Below are 18,981 nucleotides of genomic sequence, written 5' to 3'. Positions count from 1 at the left end.
AGAAAGAAAGAAAGAAAGAAAGAAAGAAAGAAAGAAAGAAAGAAAGAGGAAGGAAGGAAAGAATGAAAAGAAAGAAAAATTGAAAACAACAAATAAAGGAGTTTCCATCTTTAGGTTAGAGAGAGACGGTGGGCATCACCTTTAGGACACATAATGTGGGGGGTATTCAAAGGAAAAAAATAATTTGCATGGTCCCTCCAACTCTATGATTCTGTCCCTCTAGGAAATGGTCCTTGCCCTTGAGGGCCACCCAGTCTAAAAAAATTACAAACAAAACCTCCCACAAATGGACAAAGCCCCTAAAGGATTCAGGGATGAAGGGAAAAATATACAAAACACAGATTGATGTGCTCCGTGCACTAAGCACATAGCTCATGTATACACTCAATCCTTTTTGATGATCATAGTTTATGCTGCATGCCACTTAATTTTTTAAAGATTTTTAATTAAAAACATTTTTAGCACTTAACCTTTTCAAAGAACTTCCTGTGTTCTTTCAGATTTCATTCTCTATGATCAGCCTTAAAGGCAGACACTATTATCATTTAACAACAGAAAACACAGGGAGGTAAAATGATCAAGTCTTATAGGTAATTAGGGCAGTGGTAAGATTAAGCTCCTGACCCAGCTTGGGGTTCTTACTATAGGGGCACATCAAGTCCTGGTAGAATTTCTTCCATTAAATCTCTGTGTTCCTTTACAGCAGGTTCCCCTGACAAAGCCTGGGCTATCTTGCTAAATGAACTTGACAGCCCCATCATCCATTCATCTCACAGAATGTACAAACTGCACAGGACAGGTGCAGAAGACCCTTAAAGAAAAGAAAAAAGAGTCTAAGCTGAACTGGGACTAAGACTCTTCTAGGGTCTGTTACATGCACAACTTAGCAGCTGGAGCAACATGAAGATGTCATATTTTCTTCTGCTACACCCACCCCCCCACACACACACCTACATATGTACACACAGTTGTGTACACACATGCACAACACACATGCACAGTACACTGGTGGCTCCCCTCCCCACCGACCTCCATTAATTTCAGCAGCCCAAGTACAAAGCACTGGGATAGAGGAGTCTCCATGAATTCCATATTCTTGGGCAAAGAAGATGGGAGTCAAGAGACCTTGATTTTAGTCCTAGGTCTGCCACTAATTAGCTATGTGACTTCAGGCAAGTCACCAACTCCAGACCTCAGTTTCTTCAGCTGTAAAATGAATCTGTTAGGAAGAAAGGACTTCATGCTCTGGTTCAAAGGGCTGAGCTGCTTACCTTGATCTGCCTACGGATGAGGTCTCTAGTTATGTTGACTTTTGCCATCTTCTCTTAATGAATTCAACAGCAGGAAGCTATAGAAGGATCTTCAGGACCCTTGAGCATTCCAGCCAAGCCCAGGTCCACAAGACACACATTTAATTACCTGGGGAAAAAAAATCATCAAACCTTGGGGGATGGAATAAGGTGGCTTCAGAGTCCTGGTTCCACCCCTAAAACATCCCACCAGCCTACCCAGTGAACTGGCTATTGCCTGTGATTTATGACATGGTGGGCTGGCTCTGCTCCATAGTGTTGAAGAACTTTTGGAAGGTAAAGAGGGTGGGAGGGGGGAGACAATGACTCAGAGCTACAGGAAGTATTGGAACAAACATTGAAAGAGTCATGCATGCTTCACCAGAAAGTGGGGGGTTGGATAGGAGTATGAAGGAAGATCCTAAAAGTAAGAACAAGGCAAGCAAGAAAGATGTCAACTTCCACTTGCTCAATATGCAACTGTGGCAACCAGTCTTTTAATTATACTTTGAATCCCTGCTGCTCAGCTTGGCTCTCTCCAAAACCAAATCAGTACCACAGACAGAGCACTCAACCCTTTAACAAATTGATAGAATCAAAGAGTGGACCGGAAATGTAAAGGTGATCATGTCCACAATCCAATCTAATAAAGATATCCCTCTTCAATATCCTGATAGGTAGGCTTTCAGTCTCATCTCCTGAAGCAACTTATTCCTTTGTTATAAACTCTGATGGTTAGAAAGACCTACTAATCTCATTTCTGATAACTTACATAAGAAATTACAAAATATAAGAAATACGAAAGTCTATACCCAAGCATATTCATCACAGATTTTGTAAAAACAAAAAAACTGAAAGTACCAAATTTTTCAATGATAGAGGAATGGCTAAACAATGTATAGCCATATGATATTAAGCAGCATTAGAAATGTTACTTATGAAGGAAAAATGCTTACATTACACCAAATGTTTCCAAAATAACATGATGCTTTTTCAATAAATACTATTATCAAAGCTGTGTTTAAAAAGGAATTACAAGGGGCACCTGAGTGGCTCAGTCCATTAAGTGTCTGACTTTGGCTCAGGTCATGGTCTTGCGGCTCACGGGTTTGAGCCCCGCGTTGGGCTCCGTGCTGACAGCTCAGAGCTGGAGCCTGCTTCGGATTCTGTGTCTCCCTCTCTCTCTGCCCCTCCCCCGCTTGTGCTCTGTCTCTCAAAAATAAATAAACGTTACAAAAAATTTTTTTAAAAAAAGGAAATATAAAAAATAATAATAGCCATCTTTAAACAGTAGTGTGACTGATTTTTTACCTTCTGCTCTTTGAGGTTTTCAATTTTTTTTTTCTACAAAAGCACATTAATATTGCAATCAGAAAAAAAATGCTTGAGAAAGAAAATAAACGCAGAAAAAAACTCCAAAGCTTTTAAAAGAAAGTTCTACCTCCTGTTATTTCCAACCTTTGGTCCTGGTTCCACCTCTGAAGGCATGCAGGAGGTCTAGTCTTTCTTCCCCATTTGGCCCTTTGTGCTGTGATGATGGCTCTCAGGGCCCACCAGGCCTCCCTGCCAACTCTCCCCAGCCAGCAGGATTCCCAAGACCACTTCTGGATTTCCTGGCCCTGCTTTTCCATCAGTTGCCCTCCTACAGACTCCTAGCACACCCTCCTGAAATCACACTCTCTCCACCTGTTCTGTGAGCAGACTCCTTCTTTTCCTTTGGCATTTAATCACAAAAAGAAACTCTCTATATAAACACTATGTTATCGCAGATTTTTTTCTTTAGTGCTAGGCACAGAGTAGGACAATAAAAATCTTGCTATCTAATTAGATGTTCTCTTTCAGCCTGAGTACTTTGGGGCTTATGCCTCCATGATTGATTTGGGGATCATAAGCTCTTAAAAGGGCAAGAGCCTTCCCTCACAATGTGGAAACCATCCAGCATTGCATCTTTGTGAGCATTACCAGAGAGATACGGAAGCCACTGGCACTGTTTAGGATCACAAAACCTGTGAACATGAAGAACATGTAGGGATGCCAACTGTAAACAACTATGGTTTCATGAGGACTTTTCCAGGGGCCTCTGGCCATCAAATTAAAAATGTGAATTTGGACAAACTGGCATCAACTAAACACTGGCCTGCAATTATGTTTATGGCTCTAGTTTGTGATATACTGGTCAAGCCTCCCTGCCCCCCCCCCAAAACAACAGTAATTTCCCCCACAATCACCAAGAATATAGAGTGAGACTTATCATAATGGAAAGAACACCAATGTCATGGAGTATACCTGGTATTAAGTAGGACCAGCTATGTGGCCTTGGTAAACTCTCAATCTCCCCAAGTAGGTTCTCATTCCTGTGTCTCATAGGCACAGGAAGAATTGGAATAAACACTGAAGGGGCCACAGACGCCTCACCAGAAAAAGGCTCATTCTTCACCCCCAACAGCCTTATTCTTGGAAGACTACTAGAAAGGTCAAATGAAATAATGTAGGTATAAAGTTTTTTCTTTAATTTAATTTAATTTAATTTAATTTTTTTCAACGTTTATTTATTTTTGGGACAGAGAGAGACAGAGCATGAACGGGGGAGGGGCAGAGAGAGAGGGAGACACAGAATCGGAAACAGGCTCCAGGCTCTGAGCCATCAGCCCAGAGCCTGACGCGGGGCTCGAACTCATGGACCGCGAGATCGTGACCTGGCTGAAGTCGGGTGCTTAACCGACTGTGCCACCCAGGCGCCCCTCTTTAATTTTATTTTTAAAAGAATGTAAGTACTTTTATCTGCTAAGAAATAGTAAATTGCCAAATATACACTTATTATGTACTAGGAATTGTGCTAAGAGCTTTATATAGTTATTCATTCAACAAATGAGTGCAAGAAGGATCTCCTCTACGTCGGGTACTATTGCAGACCCAGGGGATACAGCAGTGAACAAACCAGGCAAGTTCCTTACTCTCACAGTACTAACATTCTAGCAGGAGGGAATAGATAATAAACAAAAATACAAATAAAATAAGAATATCCCAGGTGAAAAGTGCTCTGATGAAAATAAAATAACTTGATGTTAAAGTGATTGATGGGCTACTTTTAGACTTGAGGTCAAAGAAAATGTAGTACACATTTGTGGAGTTTCTAGATGCTCAGCATTTGAAGCCCTTCCTATATTTTGAGAATCCCCCTTCTAATGAGTTTAGAAGAAGACAGAATGCCTCTCACTATGAAGTGAGAATAGTTCAGACTAAGATTCCTTCTCTGAAGATCCCTTACAGCTAGAGTGTGTGCCTATGACCCAGGCTATGCCAATGAGACATATCAGCCCCAGACTTTAATTGGGATCTGGGATCAAAGAATCAGAGGACCAGAGAGAGTCCATGCTGGCAGCAAGTTGTGGCTATAATGGCCATGAAGGTCCAGTCAGCTGGTGGTGGTGGTGTAAGCTGTATAAGCAGCAGTAGTGACCTCATGGATTGATTCTGTAAATGATTTTGGCCGTGGGTCCTGGCTGCTACCCAACTTCCTTCGTTTTAGCCCAGTCTTCAAGCTTGGCTTTGTGGCCTTCCCTGATATTTTGTGAGTTTCCCTAATAACCTTTCAAGAATCAGCCAGAGTTGGTTTCTGTTGCTTATACCTATAAATCCTGCCTGATACAGAGGAGCTCTCTCAAAAGATGACACTCAAGCTGAAACACGAATGACAAGAAGCCACAAAGAACCTGGAGAGGACACATGTGAGGAGAGAGAATAACCACTGTTAAGGGTGCAGAGGAAGACTAGTTCAAAAAGCTTGTACAGTAGATAGATTCTATTACTATCATCATCTTACGGAAGAGGAAATAAAGTCATGAACATGAAACAATTTTCACAATGTCACACAGGTAATAAATGGAGGTGAAGCAGGGAGGGCTGTATGCACACTCTTAACCATTTTGTATGTATGAATAAATTACTTTGGTACATAATTTCCCAGAGTAATATCACTATGACCACCCATAAGAGTCAACTAATCTGTTACTACTCACTCTTTAATTTTCTTAAAACGTTAACTGGGTTTTTACCAAATACCAGGCACTGTGCTAGACGTGGAGGAATACTGACTAGGATGAAAGACATAGCACCTAAAAAGCAGAGAATCAAAGGCAAGGGACTTAAGCTAAGATTGGTGTGTGCTTGAAAAAACTAAAAGGAATTAAACAGGGAAAAAGCAGAGAAAGCAGACCAAAAAACCCCATACTACAATTCAGGTAAATGGTAAAATAGAGACTGGGATTCAAAACAGTATCAGACTAGGGGGCGCCTGGGTGGCTCAGTCAGTTGAGCGTCCGACTTTGGCTCAGGTCATGATCTCTTGGTCTGTGAGTTCGAGCCCTGCATTGAGCTCTGTGCTGACAGCTTGGAGCCTGGAGCCTGCTTCTGATTCTCTGTCTCCCTCTTTCTCTGCCCCTCCCCCACTCATGTTCTGTCTCTCTCAATCAAAAATAAATATTTAAAAAAAAAAAACAGTATCAGACTAATAGGTAGAGGTTAAAAAACCAAAATGTCAAATTTAATATAACTGCTGCTCAGTTAGCATTGTGGTAAACATTTCTGTTCCCATCCTGAGAAGAAATGACCGCACACTGGCCGATAGCTCATTCTGGAGCACAGCCCACCTTCACCACCCCCTCCCAGGAAACAGGGATTCAGCATCTTCCACAAACTTTTTAAGGCAGGCGTGTGTAACTGAAAAAACATTTCTAAGTAGAGATTATTCTACTTAGAATAAGGTTCACATCAGGAGGGAAATACCCCTAAATCTGCAAGAAGTATAATTAGTTTCAGACTTCAAAAATTTCTCAAATATAAATAATTAGATCAATAAATGAATTGTTATTTGAATATGAGGAGATTTAATTATGGTCAAATTTTAAAAGCATTATTTTAAGGAGTATCCTGGAGTAGTCAATTCTATAGAGCAAAAAGAACTCACGGATATAGAATGACATGATGGAGACATTTGGAATTGAAGAAAGGAAGTTATATATTTATGATTAAACACCAGAAAAGACTACATCAAGGGGATTTCTCTCTGGTACAGTATGCAAATTGTATGTTCAGTTCTGCCGAGATGCAAAAAGACTGAAATAAGTGACTTCAAGAATCCATAAGATAAAATTTTCAATGCCTAGTATGCTAGGCACTGCACTAGACTTTGAAAATCCAGCAAAGAATAAGCCAAACACAGACCCTTCTCTTCAAGAACACACAATATAGTTGTCATGAATTGAATACCAATGGTACCAAGACTATTGTAACTAGAGCTCCTCAGAGGGACTGAAAAAGGCTAATTTAACTGAATGACCAAAATGAACAGCCAAGACAGTAAATTCAGAAGGAGCAACAAGGAATAATAAATTAAATCTTATTTATACTCATTTATTCACACACCTTAGAAGAAATAACAAAAATGACAGTGGGGGGAAACAAACTAAACATAGGGCAGTAGAGTAAGAAAGGTGACTTGGAAATCGCTAACAAAAAACTAGAACTGTAACAGACCCAAGCAACTTTAAATGTGTATTCTTCATTCTAAAGATAGCACAATGAACTGAGTATACCCTTATGTTTGCACTTAAAGCTCTAGTAATATTGAGGGCTAATTTTGCAGAACATGAAAGTTCAATACAAAATCTCTCTAGCTAAAGTACAAAGGGTTGAACATGGCATCTTCTGTCATTACAGGCCAGCTCTAGTTGATACTCAATGATAAGGAGGAAGAAGGAAGCCAGTTTCTGGGAGTTGGGAATGTGAAAAATATAAAATGCCTATGACACCGAGGAAAATATATGACATAATGTTATAAAGAAAACATGAACTGCCATGTATATTGATACACTGCCCAAAAGGTATTCCATTCCTAGAGTCTAGAATGTCTAGCATGTCGCCACTTAACCCTATCCCTTCCACAGACCTTTAACTCGGGCTACTGGGAAACTTTTTTCCACGGGCATCTCTGCTATTACAAAGGAAGCTAATAAGAAAATTCAATTAACAGCTCAATTTGGAGGAATTAATCTACTCCATAATGCAAAGGGTACCAGTAATATAATAGCCTGAGGTTAACAAGCCTTAGAACAAAGTACGCCTGGCAAATGTTACTCATCTGGAACCAAAGATTGAACAGTAACATCCAAATAAACATGAGGAAACACCCATTTCAGGTGTGCCACAGTCCTTGTTTGAGTTAATGTAGCAGAAAGGGAAGTGGACTTAAAATACTTAGGCACTTGGGCCTGCAGTCCAGCCCCCTCACTGTACCCATTAGTACCTACTTAGACAGTTATTCAACCTCTCTGAGTTTCAATTTCCTCATTTGTAAAATGGGGATACTCATTTATTTCAATTAGTTGTTGTGAGGAATAAATGATGAAATATATATGAAGGTACAAAATAGTACCTGGATTACAGCAGGTGCTCAACAGATGTTATTAGCCAAATCTGAATTCTGGTAAGACTTGATAGCTCCTGATCTATGCTCAGTGGCATGGTTACAACATTTCTCTTACTTCCTTCCCTACCAGAGAGACAAAGCTGACATTGGGGATTCCATTGTAGGATGGTGGGGCACAGAGAATTGGATCTTCTCACCTCTGCTAGCTTTGAATTGCAAGATCAGGAGGAAAATGGTGACTTTGCTAAAAACAAAGAAACTCCATTCAACAGTCTGTACAAGAATGGTTAGGGCAGGATTATTCATAACAGCTAAAAGGTAGAAACCCAAATGCCCGTCAACTGATGAATGGACAAACAAAATGTGGTGTTTATTGTGTCCATACAATGCAATGTTATTTGGCCATAAGAAGCAATGAAGTGCTGATACGTGTTACAACATGGATGAACCATGAAGACATTATGCTAAGTGAAAGAAAGCCACATGTCGTATATAGGTTTCTCCTGCTATCCAAAAGCAAAGTGTTCCTATGAAACCTATCCTAAGCTGCAAGGGCATAAAGCGAAGAAGCAATTACCATCAGTTTATTAAATGGAAAAAATTTTTTGGCATTTCCAGACCCCAAAAATAACTTCTCTTAGGCTTTTCTGATACCATCTTGCTAAAGGATGAGCAAAGTAAATAAATAAAGCACACTTTATTTTATAAAGCACAGATGCTCACAGACACAGTTCAAAGCTATGGTGGTTGGATGCTGAGTGTAGTTCCCAGGGTGGAAGCTGGGAGGAGCCACTCTTGCCACTCAGGGTGCGCACTGCCACTATAATAGGCTCACCGCAAAACAAATGCTGAGCACTAGATTTGATTTTCACCCTTTTCATAAAAGCAAAATTCCCCTTTGGATTCTCTTTGGTTAGTGTAAAAGGTACTGATGTAGATCTTTCGTAAAAGTGAAGTGGCATAACATGAACTTTCAAGAATCGAGGGATAGCTATAATTCCATTTATATGCAAAGGCCAGAATAGGCCAATCTATAGAAATAGAAAATAGATTTATGGTTTCCTGGGGCTAGAGAGGACTTTAAAGTGTATAATTCAGTGGTATTTAGTACACTCACCATGTTATACAACCATCACCTCTAGGTAGTTCCAAAACACTTACATCACACCAAAAGAAAATCCCATACCTATTAAGTAGTCAGTCCCTCTTCCTTCCTCCCTCTAGTATCTGGCAACCACCAATTTACTTTCTGCATCTATCAATTTACCTATTCTAGATTTTTCATATAAATGAAATCCGACAATATGTGACCTTTGCGACTGGCCTCTTTCACTTAGCATACTATTTTGAGGTCTATCCATGTTGTAGCATGCATCAGTACTTCATTCCTTTTTATGGCTGAATACTATTCCATTGCACTGCTATATCACATTGTATTTATCCATTCATTCATCTATCTGTTGGTTGTTATGAATAGTGCTGCTATGAATGTCCATGTACAAGCATCTGTTTGACTGTTTTCAATTCTTTTGCGTATATACCTTGGCGTGGAATTGCTGAGTCATATGGTTATTCTATATTTAACTTTTTGAGGAATTGCCAAACTGTTCTCCATAGCAGCTGCACCATTTTACAATTTCACCAGCAATGTAAAAGGTTCCAATTTCTCCACATCCTTACCAATACTTGCTTTTTTAAAAAATGTATTTATAGCCATCCTCACGGGTATGAAGCAGTACTTCATTGTGGTTTAATGTTTCTTTTTGAGGTGATGAATATGTTCTAAATTTGACTGGTGATTGTTGCACATATCTGTGAGAATACTAAAAACCACTGAATTATACACTTTAAATGAGTGAATTGTATGGTATGTGAATTATATCCCAATGAAGTTATTGTATTTTTAAAAAGGAACTATTGATACCAGCAACAATATGGATGAATCTCACAGATTCTGAGCAAAAGAAGCCAGACTAAAAAAGTACATACTGGGGGGCCTGGGTAGCTCAGTCGGTTAAGCGTTTGACTTCGGCTCAGGTCATGATCTCGCGGTTCCTGGCTTTGAGCCCCATGTTGGGCTCTGTGCTGACAGCTCAGAGCCTGGAGCATGCTTCAGATTCTGTGTCTTCCTCTCTCTCTGCCCCTCAGTACCCCCCCTTTCAAAAATAAGTAAACATTTAAAAAAAAAAGTACATACTGTATGATTCCATTTACAGTTGACTCTTGAACAACACAAGTTTGAACCGTGTGGCTTCATTTATATGTGGATTCTTTTCGATAAATACAGTATAGTACTGTAAATATATTTTCTCTTCCTTATGATTTTCTTAATAAAACTTTATTTTCTCTAGCTTACTTTAAGAATACAGATATAATACATATAACATACAAAATATGGGTTAATTATTTGTTATCCGTAAGGCTTCTGATCAACAGTAGGCTATTAGTAGTTAAGTTTTTCAGGAGTCAAAAGTTATATGCCAATTTTTGACTGCCTGGAGGGGGTTGGGCAGAGTGGGTGTCCCTAACCCCCACACTGTTCAAGAGTCAACTATATATGAAGTTCTAGAATAGGCAAAAATACAGTTAAAAAAAAAAAAAGAAGTGTTGCCTGAGTGCATACAGATTAATAAGAAAAGGAGCCCTGAGAACTTTCTAAGTGACAGAAAAGTTCTATATATGAGGGGAATATGGCTATATAGGTACTGGGGGTATGGGTGACATGAGTATATCCATTTGTCAAAACTGTACAATCAAGATTAGTGAATTTTAATGTTGGTAAATTTTACTTAAAAAATAGAATGGAGGAGGGGCGCCTGGGTGGCTCAGTCGGTTAAGTGTCCCACTCTGGCTTAGATCATGATCTCAGGGTTTGTGAGTTCTAGCCCCGCATGGGGCTCTCTGCTGTCAGCACAAAGACCACTTTGGATCTTCTGTCCCCACCCTCTCTCTGCCCCTTCCCTGTTCATGCCCTCTCTCTCTCTGTCAATAATAAACACTTAAAAAAATAGAATGGAAGTGGAAAGCAAAGGAGGTATAGATAAAATAAGAATGGCAGAATGTTGACAGTTATTGAAATAGGATGACAGATAAATGGGGGTTCATTATGCTGTTCTATTCTGTTTACTTCATATATATTTGGAATCCTCTCTTATCAAGTCCTTTTAAAAATCTTTCTTTCCTATTAAGAGTCACTCAAAACATGGAAGATTGATTAATGAAACAGAAAACTGTTAATCATATATAGTTAAAAAATCACGTTCAAGACATATATGTGACCATCTTAGCCTTGAAGGGAAAAAAAAAGACAAACCAAAAGTGTACATATCTACAATGTTATAACAAGAAGGATATGTGTTTGGGGTGCCTGGGTGGCTCAGTCAGTTGTGAGTCCAACTTCGGCTCAGGTCACGACCTCATGGTTCACAAGTTCGAGCCCCACATGGGGCTCTGTACTGACAGCTCAAAGCCTGGAACCTGCTTTGGATTCTGTGTCTCCCTCTCTCTCTGCCCTTCCCCTGCTCATGCTCTGTCTCTCTCAAAAATAAATAAAAACATTTTTAAAAATTAAAAAAAAAAAGAAGGCCAGGTATTAAAAGTATGCCAGTGATCTTCTCCCTGGTAAGACAACAGGTAACACACACAAACACACAAAATGTGTTACATACATTTTTTTCCTGCCTCAAAATCAGAACTTATGAAAAAATATATATATTTTTTTCTTTCTGTTTCTCTGTACTTTCCAAGTATTCAATTGTGAACATTTATTGTTCTTATAGTAATATAGAAATAGCTATTAGGAACCAGCTTTGGACTGAAAGAAACCTGAGTCTAAATCTGGCTCTACTATATACTAGGTTGTGTGATCTTGGGTAAAATTATTTACCTTTAAGCTCCCGGGTTTTGTTGGTTTGTTTGTTTTTTACCTGCCATGTAGGTATATGAAGTAATATCTACATCATAGGGTCACTGGGAACATTAATAAGACAATGCATTGCAAAACACTTAGCACAATACCTGGCATATGGTAAGTGCTCAAGAAACACTGGCTACTTTTCATTTGTTACACAAAGATAACAACAGCACCTACCTCAGGGTTGTTGTGAGGATTATACACGATAACTGGCACACTGGAAATACTTATTAACCGTGAGTGACAGTATTATTTGCAATAAGAAAAATTGTTTAAGAAAAGCCTCCTCTCAAAAAATTAAACATAGAGTTACCATATGACCTAGAAATTCCACTCCTAGGTATAACCCAAGAGAAATAAAAACAAATGTCTACACAAAAACTTGTACATGAATGTTCTCAGCCCCAAGGTAGAAACAACTCAAATGTCCATCAATGGATAAATGTCCATAAATGGACAAATAAAATGTGATATATCCATATAATGGAGTATCAATCAGCCATAAAAAGGAATGAACCACTGATTCATGCGACAACATGGATGAAACTTGAAAACATAATGTTATTCGAAAGAAGCCAGTCACAAAAGGCCACATATTGTATGAATCCATTTACATGAAACATCAAGAACAGCAAAATCTACAGAGAAAGAAAGATTAGTGGTTTCTTGGAACTGAGGAAGAAGATGGGAGTGACTGGGGTGGTGGTGACAGCTAAAGGGTATGGGTTTCTTTGGGGCATGATGAAAATGTTCTGGAATTAGATAGTGGTGATGGGTGCACAACTTTGTGGATATATTAAAAAGTGCAGAATTAAAAGGGTAGACTTTATGATACAAGAATTGTGTCTCAACTATAAGAAGAAAAGTCCTCAAACCCTTTTCTTCTTTTCTCTGCCTCAAAATCAGAACTTACAAAAATTTAGCTCTCACCGTTTCCTTCGTCTGTCTCCTGCCTTTAACTATAATTATTTTGTGGCTTCTCTTCTTTAAAAGACTAAAAGCATCCTGAGGGCCAGCTCTTCATCTGATTCATCTACTGAACCTCCTAGGTCTCCAAGGAGTGATGTGGGCTTAGCAGGTGCCAATGAGTACTTGCTGAATGAATGACAGCGTGACTGTCTTGCATACGTACAGCACTTCGTAACTATCAGAGTACTTTTGCTCATGCTTTTAACTTGAACTTCGTAACAATCCAGTGAGGAAGCTAGAAAGCTATTTTCATCCCCGTTTAACAAGGGAGAACTGAAGCACAATGCTACTGAGGAAGAAACACTGGACCGGAATCTAGGGTCTCGTGCTCCAGGCCAGGCTCTGCCTCTAAGTGTCTTAAAGACCCTGAGTGAGGCGCTTCACTCTCTCAGCCTATTTCCCCATCTGCAAAGTGAGAGGTAGACTCTGAGATGAGCTACAAAATCCCTCCCACTATCCTGTGATCCTAAGGACACACTGCCAGGTAGCAGTAGAGTGGAGATGGAACCCAAGTCATCTGTATTCTTTTTCCTCTGGACAGTGCCTCCCACTGTAGAGAGATGTCCCCAGCTAGAGAGACCACTGGCCCCCGCCCCCTTCCAACATTATGAATTATGCAAAGGATGTATGCAAGTTTCCTTTCACTCTATTTGCAGTGGTTTACCTACTGGAGCAATCCTATAGAAGAGAAAAACATGCACTTTCAAAGCAAAAAGGTCACTGGAAATGGCATAATAAAGTAAAGAGTTGGGTACTGGAGTCTGGCAGACCTAAAGTTCAAATCCCAGTTCTGCCAACTATCTTCTATGTGACAACATTTCTAAATCTCAGCTTTCTAATCTGCAAAACAGGATGATAATGCCTATCTTCACAGAGTGAAGAGCCACACACATAAAATGCCTGATATCAAGCCTGGTAAAAATTAAAAAAAAAATTCCTTCAATGTTTATTCATTTTTGAGAGAGAGAGAGACAGACAGACAGACAGAGCATGAGCAGGGGAGGGGCAGAGAGAGAGGGAGACACAGAATATGAAGCAGGCTTCAGGCTCTGAGCAGTCAGCACAGAGACTGACATGGGGCTTGAACCCATGAATCACAAGATCATGACCCGAGCTGAAGCTGGATGCCCAACCAACTGAGTCACCCAGGTGCCCCACCTGGTAAAAAATATTTAGTGAACATTCAAATCATTTCATAAGTGTTATCCAACAGATTCCTCATAAACCTATGAAGGTAGGTACTATTATTATCCTCACTTTACAGATGAAGGATCTAAGGCACAGAGAAGTTAATTTCCCTAAAGTTAGTTATTAAATGGAGAGTCAAACTAAATATTCGACCCTAAGACCAGGTCACTGGCCACTGAAAAATAGTTACTGTCTTTAATTAGATCATGTCTAAGCAGTCTTACCTAAAAGACACCATCTCTTAGCATTTAGGTTTTAACTAAGCATTTAACTTAGCATTTAGGGTTTAACTAAGGAAGCAAAATCACCTAGACTCTGATGGTCTCAGACACAAATTTCAAAAGTATATTTCAAGGTCATGGACTAAGTTGGCGCAAGGACAGCATCTGGGAAAGGTTTGGTTGGTGGAACAGGCCCATCAGCAAAATGTCTTTGGAAAAGTTCTTTGCCATCTTCGAGGATCCTGGCTCAAATGATTCTATACGGAGTTGACTAAAGGCTTCTCTGTGAAGTCCATCCTAAGAAATGCTTCACTTTGGGCGCCTAGATAAATGGGGGTTCATTATTCATTATAGGTGACTCAGTCGGTTAAGCATCCGACTCTTGGTTTTGGCTCAGGTCATGATTTCATGGTTTGTGCGTTTGAGCCCCACATTGGGTTCTGTGTGGACAGTGCAGAGTCTGCTTGGGATTCTCTCTCTCTCCCTTTCTCTCTGCCCTTTCCCTGCTCTCCCTCTCTCTCTCTCAAAATAAATAAACTTAAAAAAAAATGCTTCACTTTGTGGGAAACTCTGGATGAAAACTCACCTCGATAGCTTCTCTGCATGAATGGATTCTGTACTGCCATTCAAGCTTTGTGAAAAATCTTTCTTGATGTTTTCAGAACTTTGCTTTGCATTGATTATAGCTAATTTATCTGCCCTCTCCTAGGGCCACCATTACCTTAAGATAGTGGAAGGGAACAGAAAGAGAAAAGAGAGCATATTTGGATAATGCTGTCTTCTCTCACTGTATTTATGAGCATCTGCAGTCTTGGATTTTGCCCTTAACTTGCATCTTTCCAAACTCTGCCTGATTCAAAGTATGCCTCATAGGGAAGCCTTTGAAGTTTTACCCTCTAACTTTCCTCCTAGCAGAAAGGTTAAGGAAAAGTAAGCCAATCAATGTGGAAATGCTTCCTTTCCAATTCAATTGCAGCTGTGTTACATCCAGATGTCTGACTCAAGAAGGAACCAGGTAAGCCACTGGCACCCAAACACTCAGGTCTCAACTGGTGAAGTTCCAAGACCAGAAATGCCTGATTCCCATTCTGAGAAAGGCTCCCTAAAGGTTCATGGATAAGCACAGTTTAGAGCTTTCTGAAAATAGAATCTTGGGGTTAGGAACAAGGATAAAATTTTGCCACCATCCTGATCCTAACACTGCCTCCGGAGAGCCCCTAGACAGCTACCTGGGTAAGGTCGGATCCTGCTCTGCCCCACTCCCCAAGAAAATGGGGTTAATACCTCCCCAGATGGCTACAGGGAGGATTAAGGGTTATTATTCTTGGCATCCAGCTCTATCACAGCTCTAGCAATTGTGACCTTGTCCATTCTAAAATAAGACATTAAATGTAAAAATGCAAACAGTGATCTCTGAATCTGACTGTATAGTGGGGTAAGGACTTTTTTTTCCCTACAAGGCCTTTGACACTTCCTCCTATACTCCAATGTGTTGGCTGAATCCTCCTCTCATTCAGGCCTCAAGTTTTTAAGGTATTAGTCACTAATGCCACAAAGCCCTTGAAGGGGTTAGCAGCTATTACAAATAGCACAAAGAATGAACCCCAAAATTCTCAGGCCTGAATTCACCCTAAAGAAATAAAGTAGTACCTTTTTACCCCAAACCCAAGCTCTCAAGGGCAGTCAGTGACATTTAGTGAAAAGTGTATGTTATATCATTTAGTACTCATAAACCCATCGTAAGGAAGGTACTGTCATCTCGTTTCACAGATGAGGAAACTATAGCTCAGAGAAGACACACAACTTACCCTATGTTACACAGCGAAGATGGTACAGACAAGGTTCAAATATCAGCCCTACTACTACTAACTGCGTAACCTCTAGCACGTTTTTCTTAACTTTCTGGAGCCTCCATTTCCTCATTTGTAAAGTGGGAATAATAATAATTCCCACTTCATAGGGGATTTGAGGATTAAATGAAGTATTGTAGGAAAAGTGTCTAACAAGTGCCTGGCACACAGTATGTATGCAATATGCGTTAGTTTTTTTACAGATCACAAAAACAGGAGTTTGACTCCATTTCCATATAATAATAGGGTTTAAAATACTGAAAGACTACTCAATCAAATTACCTAAATAAGCATGAACTCCTCTAGTATATCCTGGATAAGAAGTGGCGAAGCCTCTGCTTGAATACCTACAATGATGGGTAACTCACTCCCCCACAAGGTGGCCCATTTTGTTTTTAGAAAACAAATTCTCTCCTATCCAGCCAATATGCACCCTCTTCTAATTTCCATCCTTTGATCCTAGTGCTACACCCTGGTTTGAATTCTGAACATTTCCTTTGTTAGCTGTGTGACCTTAGACAAGTTATTTAATCTCTCTGAACTTGTATCTTCACATGTATAATAGGGAAAATGATTTCTGCCTACCACAGCAGTGATGAGGGCTAAATTAGATAAAGTAAAAACACCACCTAGCACACAGTCCAACATACCAGGCCCTCAATAAATGTCAGTCACATTTTTGAATGTATTCTAATTGGTAAATACCTCTTAAAGTAAGTTATTCATAATTAAATGTACCACCAAGGGATTGGTTTCTGATGAAAACCGTCAGGAGTTTTGAAACATAGGAGTTATGGGAGTCCCTCTGCAATGGCGGCCCAAAGATGCAGTGGAATCCAGAAAGGTAAGGATGAAAGAAGAAAGGAGTCAGGATCACTCAGTGACCCAAAAGAAAGATAAGTATCACCATATTACATGTTGTCTAGGATTCCCTCTCTGAGACCCAGGACTGCACACGTGGGCCACATTCCCTAACTTAAAAAGAAGAGAAGAAAATAATTAAAAAATAATTAAAAGCCACAGTTCTGGGTCTTTGTAGCAATTGGCACCTCAAAATCCAAAGATGTTTAGCAGAGGGCTTTAAGATCTTCAGTCGTATACTTCCAGATCCTGAAGTCTACATGTGCGAAAAAAAAACCCTAATATGATGTCCCATGAGTCACTATTGAGTTCCTTTAAGCTAGAAAATTTGTCAGCTGCATGACAACTCTAAAACCCAAAAGTGGCAAATTGCCAATGTTAATACCATCACCACAATCATTACACATATTCTCTTTCTTTCAGTAACTCCAAGGTAAAGAGTCTCGGGCAGACATATGAGTTGTTGTTCAATTATTCTTCAGAGGTGACCCAAAGCACTGCTTCCACAAATTGAGATGTGGCTTGAACATAAGTGCCCCCCAATAGGTCAAAAGAGGGAAGGATAGCAGGACCCCAGTATTAAAGCAGCAGGATCACAGACTATGGCAGAAAAGGTTGTTTCCCATTTGCCAATGAAATACAACAACCTGTAATGAAGATTCACTGTTAGTCTCAGAGTTAGCCCAAATGAGCCTTACCAGTTACTCTTTGGTCTGTGATAGAGGATCAAATTATTATACTCAACAGCCAAGATTCAATTCAATCTCTTTAAAAATATAAGAATTACAAGGAAGAATAGGCCAAAACTCAAACCAGAAATAGCCTTAAGTAGGTCCTTCACTTAGCGAAGAGACTGGCCACTCCGGAGGGACTTTAAGGTATAGAAAAGCTCTGTTCAGACCACTGAGCATATCTGTGCCCTAGGTAGAGATTTCATAATGTTTTTGAGTCAGGAGGTGTCTTCCGAATAGTTTTCTTCTCAAAACGGTTCCAGGCTCTGTTAAAAGGGAACACTTAACTGCCACTTTACTCTGATCATCTACCCCATCCTTGCAAAGAATGGGGAAGTTACAGCCACCCGATCAGGCTTCTAAACTCACAAACCTAAGAGGAAAACTTTAAAGTTGCTCTACCACTACCTCAGGAAGTTAAAGGAAGTCACCGAAAAAAAAGGACTTTGAGGAAAACAGTCAAATTAGGCAGCCAGACTTTAGTCATAAGTCCTGACACGTCTTTTCTAGAGACCCTGGTAGTACACCTGCAGAGGAGAGTCAGAGGTCACTAAGCAAATTCAACCTGGCTGGCAAGGGGGAGGGGGGGTACGACCCACTGCAGCCTTCAGTGACAAGAATCGGATCCTACTGGTTCAACCTCTCTTCTTTTCCACACTTCCTATTTCCCTTTGAGGTGGGTACTGAAGAGCCCGTTCCCAAGTAAAGGCCCTCTGTATGGGCGTTACAGTCGCCTGGTGGAAACACCTTGGCAGACTTCAGCTTGGTGCCAGGATGGGCCACTGAAGGCATCTGCAGCTGCAAGAAGCCTGACCACGGACGGACACACGGGACGGACGGACACACACACACACACACACACACACACACAGAAAGAGAGAGCGAGAAAGAGCGAGCGCGAGAGCGAGCGAGACAGAGCGAGAGCAGGAGAGCAGGAAACTAAGAGAGCAGGTCAGGTCAACGTAGCCCTCCCAACACTTCCACCTGCCCCCTTCTTCCCGAGACCCGCGCCAGATCAGATGTCAAACAAAAAAGTCCGCAAAAAAGTCCCGTGATGGGACGACTTCCACCTCTCCCTTGGCAGAGCCTCCCTGAGCCTCCCGCACCACCCACGTCCCGGCCAGCCCTCCATCCCCACCCCGCCCCCGGCCCACTGTGCCCTTCGCCCCAGCGAGGCCTGCCCCCTCTCGGGACACCCCGGAGCCCCGAGGCAGGCGGGCTCAGGCCCCCGGGCCGGCAGGGCTGCGGCCGGCCCAGAGCGAGCGGCCCGTGTGCCGGGGCTGCGGGAGCCGGTTCTTGCTTCGGCGCCCGGCGAGGGCAGGGGGCGGTGGCTACCCGTACCTGTCAGGCCTCTTCCCAGGACCGGCGGCGGCGCAACTTCAGGAGCCCATGTCCGTCCGGGGGGCCCGGCCCCTCTCCCGGGAAGGGGGGGCGCGGATCCCGGGGAGGGGGCTGGGGGCCCGGGCAGCTCTAGCCCCTTCCCATGCTCCCCGCCCGGCGCCTGGCCCGGGCCGGACAGCGCCTCCGCCCGC

General features: G+C 41.2%; 1 protein-coding gene across 4 annotated transcripts in view; it reads right to left on the bottom strand.

Moving 5' to 3' along the window:
• Window positions 1-18,948, bottom strand: part of WDTC1 (WD and tetratricopeptide repeats 1) — a 65,962-nt gene extending 47,014 nt beyond the window's left edge. Inside the window, exons 1-2 of one of the 4 annotated variants that reach the window (XM_040466304.1) lie at window positions 18,791-18,948; window positions 1,272-1,419 (exon numbers count right to left, since the gene is read on the bottom strand). In XM_040466304.1, the coding sequence (XP_040322238.1) occupies window positions 1,272-1,319 (48 nt within the window). In that variant the 5' untranslated portion in view covers window positions 1,320-1,419; window positions 18,791-18,948. Of the gene's footprint in view, window positions 1-1,271; window positions 1,420-14,593; window positions 14,617-18,790 lie in introns of those variants that run through there. The other 3 variants (XM_040466314.1, XM_040466284.1, XM_040466295.1) reach the window with 3 other exon arrangements.
• Between the last annotated feature and the right edge of the window lie 33 nt (window positions 18,949-18,981).

Source organism: Herpailurus yagouaroundi, unplaced genomic scaffold (genome assembly GCF_014898765.1).
Source record: "Herpailurus yagouaroundi ecotype Mexico unplaced genomic scaffold, PumYag 77, whole genome shotgun sequence".
Lineage (NCBI taxonomy): Eukaryota > Metazoa > Chordata > Mammalia > Carnivora > Felidae > Herpailurus > Herpailurus yagouaroundi.
Note: the sequence above shows the minus strand (reverse complement) of the source record. Positions and strands in the feature narration are given on the sequence as shown.